General features: G+C 37.3%; 1 protein-coding gene across 2 annotated transcripts in view; it reads right to left on the reverse strand.

The window, feature by feature from the left end:
• The window catches only part of LMLN (leishmanolysin-like (metallopeptidase M8 family)), a 166,133-nt gene that overhangs the window by 19,935 nt on the left and 135,076 nt on the right, over positions 1–11,122 (reverse strand). For both annotated transcript variants that reach the window (XM_006869376.1, XM_006869377.1), the window contains one exon: positions 2,161–2,293. In XM_006869376.1, the coding sequence (XP_006869438.1) occupies positions 2,161–2,293 (133 nt within the window). The remainder of the gene's footprint in view (positions 1–2,160; positions 2,294–11,122) is intronic.

Below are 11,122 nucleotides of genomic sequence, written 5' to 3' on the forward strand. Positions count from 1 at the left end.
AAAAAAAAAAAAAAAAAAAGAATGTCCATACCTTTGTCTCCACAGTTCTGTCAGGTGTCTGGGACTGCTCTGATCCTTCCCCTTTTCATCTTGCCCAAGATGGAGGCTGGGAGCAGCTGAGTGCTTTGGATTAGAAAGCAGTGGATTTCTTGCTTCTGCTACAAATTCTACTGGCTATAAGCCTTCCAATCGTCTAAATATTCCTTTACATGTGTTTCAGAGTTCTGGCACCATCCCCTGAGCCTGCTTGGTCCGGTATTCTGTGTTGTTGCTGACGGAGCTCCTCACTGCACTCCCACCTGATCCACTATCTTGTTTGTTCTCCTCAGTGCCATTGGCTCTTCATCATATGTTACCTCTTGAAATGGTTGAACATCAGCCATTTATTTTTGGTACAGAGACTCTGTGTTTCCTTCCTCTTCTTTTGATGCCTTCTACATCATGTAGCACTAGAGGCACTCACTCATCTATGCCAAAAAAGTCTGGAAGACAGCTACATGGCCAACTGATTGGAAGAGATCCATGTTTGTGACCATTTCAAAGAGAGGTTACCCAATGGAATGTGGTAATCACTGGACAATGTCATAAAGTAAAATTTTGCTAAAGATAATTCAAAAACAGCTGCAACCATACAATTACAGGAAATTGCCAAAGGTTCAATTTAGATTCAGACAAGGACATGGAATGAGGGATATCACTGCTATATCAGATGGATCTTGGCTGAAAGTAGAGAATACCAGGAAAATGTTTACTTGTGCTTCACTGACTATGCAAAGGCTTTTGACTATGTGGATTATGACAAGCTACAGACAACATTGCTGAGAAAGGGTATTTAGAACACTTGATTTGTGCTCATGAGAAACCTCTACATAAACCAACAAGCAGTCATTCAAATAGAACAAAGGGACAGTAAATGGTTTAAAGTCAGTAAAGGTGTGTGCCAGGGTTGTATTCTTTCACCATACTTATTCAATCTGTACGCTAAGCAAATAATCTGAGAAGCTGAATTACACAAAGAAGAGCATGGCATGAGAATTGTAAGATGACTCATTAACAACCTGTGATATGCAGATGATACAACCTTGCTTGCTTAAAGCAAAGAGGACTTAAAATATACTGATGAAGATCAAAGACCACAGCCTTCAGTATGGATTACATAAAGGAAACACAAACCCTCATTGCTAGATTAATAAACAACATTGTGATAAATGGAGAAAAGACTGAAATTGTCAGACTTTATTTTGCTAGGATTCACTATCTATACTCATGGAAGCAGCAGTCAATAAATCAAATGACATATTGCATTAGGCAAATCTGCTGCCCAAGACTTCTTTAAAGTGTTCAAGAGCAAAGATATCAGTTTGAGGGCTAAGGCTCTCCTGACTTATGTCACAATATTTTCAATAGTCTCACATGAAGGTGAAAACTGGACAATGAAAAGGGAGACCATAGAAGAATTGATACATTTGAGTTTCAGTGTTGGAGAAAAATATTAAAAGTACCATCGTCTGCTAAGAGAATAAGCAAATCTATGTAAGAAGTATAACCAGAATGCTCCTTAGAAACCAGGATGGCCAGACTTCATCTCTCATACTTCAAACACATTATCAAGAAGAAGCAGTCCCCAGAGAAGTATATCATGTTTGGTAAAGGGGAGAGTCAGCAAAAAGAGGAAGACCCCTAAACTAGATGGACTGGTACTGTGGCAGTAGCAGTGGGTTCAAATGTAACAATGATTGTGAAGATGTCACAGGACCAGGCAGTATTTTGTTCTGTTGTGCATAAGGTCAACTATAAGTCAGAACCAACTGGATGGCAACAACAATTATTATATTATTTACTTTTCGATACTTTTTGACTCACGCTCATAATTTTTAAAAAGATAATTTCTTAAATTGTGTCTCATTCTTTTAAAAACCAAATGGTCAACACATATTCTAAAACAGAGCTGAGAGAAGGTTGGAATGCTCTGAGACTAGGTACTGGGAATATAATGACAGCAGACACAATGAGAATATTGATACAAGGTGAAGAACATAATCAATATTACTGAACAGTATATGTAGAAATTGTTTAATGGGAATCTGGTTTTCTGTGGACACTTCAACTGAAAACACAATATTGTTGAAAAACAAAAAAAGTGCCCCAACTAAGTGTTACCTGGTATTCTTGTGGTAAAGGTTGTGGAAACTTTTGTAAATTACACACTGCAACTGCTCTCTGGTCCTGTCTGCAAGTCAACTGCAATGGATTACTCCTGAGTGTGTCACAGTAAGGGCTCTTCATCTGCCTCCTGCACACAAAGATAAGTACCATCACACAAAGATAAGTAATATCAAATTTCAAAGAAAATATTATCAGTCAACTCTACAGTTTACCTTATCTATTACAACCACAGGAGTCCTGATTTGGTAATATGAGCTAATGTGACAGACTGCAAAGTCATTTGAACTACAAGGTTGGTGGTTCAAGCTCACCAGGTGCTCCTTAGAAACCCTATACAGGGTTGCTATGGGTTAGAATCGGCTTGACAGCACTTATCAACAACATTACAACCACAAAATAGTTTAATAATTTAAGATTAATTGCTGGATCAAGTTATACACTTATTTTTCAAATAGCAAAAGAAGATAGATGTTTAACATAGATGTCAAAGACTGTTAGATGTACTATAATATTACTTCACTGTTATTAAATAAAGTTCTGCTTCTCTCCCTCTCCACTCTTGCCAGTAAAATTGAGTTTCTGCAGGCCTGTTTTGTGTTTGTAATGAAACTAATGAAATTCCAGATCCTGGCATAAAAATAAAGTTTTCCCAATTAATAAAAGGGGTTTTGGCAAACAACAGAGATGATGTCTCCTCTGACCTGCAGCTATAAAGAGAAATTTTTCTATGCCAAATCTATTACATAGACTCTTGTTTGGGAGAAATAATATTAAAAAATAAAAGAAACAGAAAAATAGAAAATTAATAAAACCAGAAGTTGATTTTTAAAAACATCAATAAAATTAGCAAGATTGAAAACAAGAAAAAAGATGAAAATAACCAAAATTAAAAATAAGAGGCACCATCATAACTGATTTGATAAATATAGAGCGAATCATGACAGAATATTATAAACAATTTCCTGGCAATAAACTGGATAACCTACATGAAATGGACAAGTTCTTAGATGAACCCAGTCTACTCAAACTCAATCAAGAGCTTCCAGTTTGGTGGCGGCAGAGCAGAGTCAGGTAGGACAGGCTCCGTGGGGTTGGGGCTGAAAACCAGAGATGCTTCTCTCACAGAACAGCACCAGAGCTCTAGATCTAGCATAAGGGTCAGGGTGTCAGTTTCCTGCAACTGCCAGTGGAAAAATCATGGTATAAAGGAAAATATTATGATTTAGGAATCAGTCAAGACATGGGACTCCCGCCCAGGCAGAGGTCAGAGGGCAGAGCTACAGCCTGACTGGCATAGGGAACCTGCGCTAAAAGCGGCGCAGTAATATTTGCAAAAGGAGGTGTGGGGGGATTCTACACATTTTTTCCCTCCTCTTTCCTGTTGTGCCTTCTTTGCCCATCCTGGACACCTTCAGGAAGGTGGGTGTGCACCCCCAAAAAAACTCCAGCGTTGAGACCACCCCTTTCCCATGGCACAGAGAGAAAGAGCCCCATCCATCCAAGAGCAAATTCTTTGACTGCTGCTTTGGACTTCTGCCTGTGGGTCCCAGCCCTAAAGTTAACTTGGGCAGGACACTTTACTCCTGCCTATCCAGCAAGGAAGAAAAAAGCTGGTTTGGCCTGACAGACAAACCATAGGAACAATCTGTAAAATCCCAACATAGAAAGATGCAACTATTTCAAGAATTATGCTGTGTACACGCAGATACCTAACTGACATTCAGACAAAACAGCAAACAATCTTTTTCCCATTAATGTCTCAATATCTATCTGTGCACCTCTACGGTGGTGAATAGAGGAGGGGCCTGAGCGAGTGGACACCCACACACACTACTGGAGGCTTCTACGGTGCACACACTGCCTGTGTAGTAAGGCAACTAGCCAGTTGGCCACAGTTTTATTATTGTTTTAAAGTGGTGTTTTTTGTCTCTGCTTTTCTATTGCTACTGCTTTCGGTCCTTTTGATCACACATTTTCCTGGAGGTGGGAGCTTTTTCTCCTTACGTTACCCAAGAAGAGTCAGTAATCATGACCATATAGCCAAGCTACAAGCATACCCCATAATATTCCACCATTGAGACAAGAGCCTATAATAGCTGCTAAGCATTACATGTGAAAAGGAAAGCCTATCTCCTGACCATATCTACCAGGAGACGCCCAGTAAGCTTAATAACACAGCAACAAACATCCATTTAAGTATTAAAACCCCACAAAACTACTGGAAATGACCAACAAAACACAAGAAAAGATCTCAAAACATGTCCCAAAACAGAAAAAAGTAACTGAGACAAATGAGCTGGACACAGACAAAGGCTCCCCAGAAGAGGAAGGGCAGATTTTGGATTTGCCTGAGAAGGAATTCAGAAGAATGATATGGAAACAAATTCAAATGCTCTGAAAAGGGGTGGAGGAAAACAAGGAAGAATTCAGGAAAATACTACAAGAGCAATCAAACAAGATCAATACAGCATTGGAAATAATTCAAAACCTGCAAAATGAGGTCGAGATGATCAATAATAAAATATAAGAAATGGACAATATACTGAAAGGGGAAAGGAGCAGAATTGAAGAGATGGAAGCCAGAAGCAGCGAGCTGGAAGACAAATCTCTCAATACTATTAAGATAGAAGAGCAAGCAGAAAAAAGGATTTAAAAAATCTGAAGAGAGTCTAAGATTCATGCTGGATAACATGACGAGGAACACCTTAAGAATTATTGGCATTCTGGAACAGGGAGAATAAGAGAAATCCACAGAGGCGATAGTGAAGAGATTCTGGAAGAAAATTTCCCTAACATCTTGAAAGACAAGAAGATAAATATTCAAGAAGCCAAATGTATCCCAGGAAGGACAGACCTCAATAGAAAATCACTAAGTCATATAATAATCAAGCTCTCCAAAATCAAAGACAAGGAGAGAATCCTAAAAGCAGCCAGGGAAAAGAGAAATGTTACTTACAAAGGCAAGCAAATCAGATTAAGCTCTGACTATTTAGCAGAAACCACGCAGATAAGAAGGCAATGGGGAGACATATACAAATCCTAAAAGACATATACAAATCCTAAAAAAAAAAAAAAAAAAAAAGACAATTCTGTCAACCAAGAATTGTCTATCCAGCAAAACTGTCAATCAAATACGATGGTGCAATCAAAACATTCCAGAATAAACAGAAGCTAGAGATTTTGTCAAAGCCAATCCAGCACTTCAAAACATCTTAAAGGGAGTTCTTTGGACTGAAAACCAACAAGAACAGACAACAACCTGAGACTGACTATGGATAGCAGAGTCCAGAACAAAATTACAACAATGAATTCAAAGGAGCTGGGAGGTCAACTGAAGATCAAAATAATAACAATGTCAAAGAAGGGGGAAATGTAGGAACAGAGATCCAGGTGGTGAGGAGGTCAGGTAGATTACAGGATACAATAGATTATCTTAAATGGAGGGAAAAGTTAATAGACTATAAGGTAACCCCAAAGAAAGTTAATACTTCACAACTTACCATGAAAAAGATCTTCCAAGCAGAACAAGCAAACATGAAAACTAAGAAGAAACCAACAAGAAATGGTACAAAATACACAAACTCAGCATAAGAAGGCATGCAGAACAAAGGAATGAACAACATTACCAAAAAATTAACATAATGGCAGCAGTTAATTCATACCTATTGATAATTACATTGAATGTCAATGGGTTAAATGCACCAGTGAAGAGACAGAGAGTGGCAGAATGGATAAGAAAATAAGATCCTTCAATATGCTGCCTGCAAGAAACACACCTTACACACAAAAACAAAAACAGACTAAAAGTTAAACGATGGAAAAAATATATATACCAAGCTAACTACAACAATAAACAAGCAGAAGTGGCAATAATAATCTCCGATAAAGTAAACTTTAAGACAAAAACCAGCATAAGAGATAAAGAAGGACACAATCTTATGATCAAAGGATCAACTGAACAAGACGACATAACCATAATAAATATCTATGCGCCCAATGAAAGACACCAAGATATATGAAGCAAACCTTACTAGAATTGAAGAAAGAAATAGGTAAATCTACAATTATAGTGGGAGATTTTAATATGCTACTTTCAAAAAGGGACTGAACAACCAGAAAGAAACTCGACAAAGTTACAGAGGAACTAAACAACAAAATCAACCAACTTGACCTCATAGATGTATACAGAGCATTCAACCCAACAACAGTACCTTCTCTGGTGCACATGGAACATTCTCCAGAATTGACCATGTGTTAGGTCACAAAGCAAGCCTCCATAAGTTTACAAACATCAAAATACTACAAAGCATCTTTTTCAGACCACAATGTTATAAAACTAGAAATCAACAATAAGAAGACCAAGGAAATAAAGTCAAATACATGGAAACTGAATAACACCCTGCTGAAAAGCGACTGGGTAAAAGAAGAAATTAAACATGAATTCACCAAGTTCCTAGAAACAAACGAGAATGAAAACACAACATACCAAAATCTTTGGGACACGGTGAAAGCAGTACTGAGAGGACAATTTTTTGCAATAAATGTGTACAACCCAAAAGAGCAAAGAACCAAAATTAACACATTAACACAGCATCTCTAACAATTAAAAACAGACCAACAGAGGGAACCTATAGTCACCACAAGAAAAGAAATAATAAAGATAAGAGCAGAAACAAATGAGATGGAGAACAGAACAACTATAGAAAGAATCAAGAGGCCAAGAAGCTGGTTCTTTGAGGGGTTAATAAAATTGAGAAACCATTGACAAAACTAACAAAACAAAAAGAGGGAGAAGACACAAATAACTCGCATTAGAAACCACATGGGCGATGTCACAACGGAACCAAAGGAAATCAAAAGGATAATAACAGAATACTATGAAGAGCTGTACTCCCAACAAACTTGAAAACTTAGAAGAGATGGATATATTTTCAGAAACACAAGATAACCTAAACTTACACAGAGTGAACTAGAAAACTGGAACAGACCCATAACAAAAGAAAAAATTGATCAGGTCATCAAAAAACTCCCAACCAAAAGAAGTCCAGATACTGATGATTTCACGATGAGTTCTACCAAACATCCAGGGAAGAGCTGTCACCAATTCTACTCAAATTATTCTAGAACATAGAAAAGGATGGAAAACTTCCTAATACTTTTTATGAAGCAAGCATAACCATCATACCAAAAGGGAAGGACAGCACTAAGAAAGAAAATTATATACCAATATCCCTCATGAACATAGATGTAAAATTTCTCAACAAAATCCTAGCCAACAGAATCCAGCAGCACATTAAAAAAAATAATAATACATCAAATTCAATCAAGGGGAAATAGAAAGTCTCAGACAATCCATAACAAGTGAAGAGATTGAATCAGCGATCAACAACTTCCCAACACCACCAATAAGAAAAGTCCAAGAAACCTGCATTCTATGAAGCAAACATAATAACCCTGATATCAAAACCAGACAAAGAAACACTACAGGCCATTATCTCTTTTGAATATAGATGCAAAAATCCTCAGCAAAATACTAGTAAACAGAATCTAATAGCATATAAAACAGTAATACACCATGATCACATGGGATTTAGTCCAGGAATGCAGGAATGGTTCAACATTAGGAAATCATTTCACATAACACATCACATCAATAGAACAACGGAAATGAATCATATGATCATCTCTATGAATGTAGAGAAAGCATTCCACAAACCCAACACCCTTTCTTGATTAAGAACTTTAAAGAAAACTAGAACAGATGCAAAATCCTTTAGTATGATTTTGAACATATATGAAAAGCTAAAAGCCAACATGATACTTACTGGAGAAAGACTGAATACTTTCCCCTTGAAATCAGGAATAAGCCAAAGATGCCAGCTCTCACCCCTTCTAGTCAAAATTTCTAGCCAGAGTAAGAAAACAAGAAAAAGAAAAGGTATCCATATTGGAAAAGATGTAAAATGATCTCTATTTGTGGACTATATAATCCTATATATAAAAAATACTAGAGTTCACTAGAAAATTTATAGAGCTAAGAGAGCAATTCAACAAAACTGCAGGGTACAAGGTCAACAAACAGAAGTTAGCAACAATGAGAAATCTGAAAGGGAAATTAGGGAAACAATTCCATTTACAATAGCATCTAAGAAAATAAAATACTGAGGAATAAATCTAACCAGGGACATAAGAAATGTAGACAAGGAAAACCGTAAAACACTGATGAAAGAGACTAAAGAAGACCAAAATAAATGGAAAGGCGTTTCATGTTCATGGATTGCAAGTCTTAATATTGTTAAGGTGCCAATACTACTCAAAGTAATCTATAGATTCAATGAATACCCATCAAAATTCCAACTGCCTTCTCAACAGAAATAGAAAAACCCATCCTCAACCTTCTGGAAGGGTTGTTGTTATTGTTAAGTACTGTCCAGTTGCAAGGCCCCAAATAGCTAAAGCAATGCTGAAAGAGAAGAACAAAGTAGGAGGGACTCACACTTCTTATTTTAAAAACATACTATATAGCTTCCTGTTGTTGTTTGGTACCATTGAGTCAGTTCCAACCCAGAGCAACCCTGTCCAGGGTTTCTGAGGAGTGGCTAGTGGGTTTAAACTACTGGCCTCATTCAAACAGACCTTGCAGTCCAGTGAATTATCCTGCAGTGCCACATCAACTACAGTAATCAAAACAGCCTGGTCCTCCTATTCAAAATTTTTTTGGGAGTCTTCGCCAGAGCTATAAGACAAGAAAGGAAAATTAAAGGCATCCAGATTGGTAAAGAAGAAGTACAACTCTATTTGTAGACAATATATGATCCTATATAGGGAGAAATCACAAAGACTCAGCAAAAATATTATTGGAAGTCATTGGGAGATTCAGGAAAGTGGCAGAGTTCAAGAGCAACATGCAAAAATCAGTTAGATTCCTCTATACTAATAAAGACAACTATGATAAGGAAGTTAAGAAAACAATACCATCTACAATAGCCACCCAAAGGATGAAATACTTAGGAAAAACTATAACCAGAGAAGTAAAAGACCTATACAAAGAAAACTACAAAACACTACTACAATCAAGAGACTTACAAAAATGGAAGAATATACCACACTCTTGGATAGGAAGACTTAACATTGTGAAAATGTCAATACTACCCAAAACAATCTACAGATATAATGCAATCCCAATCCAGATTACAACAACAGTCTTTGAAGACAAGGAAAAAGTGGTCAACTTTATTTGGAAAGAGACCCTGGATAAGCAAAGCACTGCTTTAAGAAGGACAAAGTAGGAGGCCTGTCATTCCCTGGCCTACACAGCCACAGTGGTCAAAACAGCCTAGTACTGGTACAATGAAAGAGACATAGATCAATGGGACAGAATTGAGAACCCAAAAGTAAATCCATCCACATACAGTAAACTGGTCTTTGATAAAGGGCCAAAATACATTACATAGGGAAGAGATAGTCTCTTCAACAAATGGTTCTGGCAAAATTGTAAGTCCATTTGCAAAAGAATGAAAGAAGACCTGTATCACACCATATACAAAAACAAACTCAACATGGATTAAAGACCTAAATGTAAAACCAAGAACTACAGTGAATATCAATGAAAAAACAGGGACAAACTTAGGGGCTCTAATGCATGGCATAAATACACTATCAAACATTACTGAAAACACAGAAACAGCAGAAGACAAAACAGATGCCTAGGACGGACCTCTTGAAAATTAGACACTTACATGCATCAAAAGATTTCACCAAAGAATAAAAAGGGAGCTAAAAGACTTGGATAAAATTTTTTGCAACAACATATATCAGATAAGAGTACAAGACAAGAAGTGACATTTCACCAAAGAAGGCATTCGGGCAGCCAATGAACATATGAAAAAATGTTCACAATCATTAGCCATTAGATAGATGCAAATAAAAACAACTATGAGATATCATCTCACACTACCATAAATAGCAAAGTTTGAAAAAAAAAAACAGGAAACAACAAATGCTGGTGAGGGCATGGAGACACTGGGACCCTTTTACATGGCTGGTGGCACTGTAAAATGGTTCAAACACTGTGGAAAATGGTATGGTGCTTCCTCAGAAAGTTGGAAATAGAGATACCTGATGACCCAGCAATCCTCTACTTGGTATATATATATATCCACAAGAAATAAGAGCCAGGACATGAATATGCACATTAATGTTCACTGTTTGTTGTTGTTGTGAAGTGCCGTCGAGTCAGTTCTGACCCATAGCAACTCTGTATAAGGTTTCCAAGGAGCATCTGGTGAGCTTGAACTGCCGACCTTGCAGTTCAAACGGCTTTGTAGTCTGGCGTATTAACCCACAGCACCACACCAGGGCTCCAGTGTTCACTGTAGCACTATTAAAAATAACAAAAAGATGGGACACAGTCTTAATGCCCATCAATGGAAGAGTGGATCAACAAACTTTGGTATATACACACAATGGGATACTACGCAATGTTGATGAATAACAATAAACACGTCATAACATGGATGAACCTAAGGACATTATGCTGAATGAAATTGGTCAATCACAAAAAGACAAAAATTATATGGGACCACTACTGTAAAAACTCAAAAAAAGCTTTTCATACTAAAAGAAACATTCTTTTATGGTTACCAGGGGTGGAAGGAAACGGTGAGTAACTCACTGGCTAGAGTAATTCACATATTAATTCGGGGGATGGGTGGGCAATATACAAGAAGAGGGAGGTAGGCAGAAAAATGATGAAGACACTGGGCGATAGATATTTAATGGCTAAATGGGATAGAGGTAAATAGTGACAAATACACAACCTTAAAACAACAGTGTTCTTACATGAGCCCTGGATATCCACAGACAAATGTAAAAACCTTCCCTAAAAGCCAAGACTGTAAACTCCAAAAAGGCAAGTCCCCCCCATCCAAAGATATTTGCTTTTGAAATTCCACTA

This window comes from Chrysochloris asiatica, unplaced genomic scaffold (genome assembly GCF_000296735.1).
Source record: "Chrysochloris asiatica unplaced genomic scaffold, ChrAsi1.0 scaffold00130, whole genome shotgun sequence".
Lineage (NCBI taxonomy): Eukaryota > Metazoa > Chordata > Mammalia > Afrosoricida > Chrysochloridae > Chrysochloris > Chrysochloris asiatica.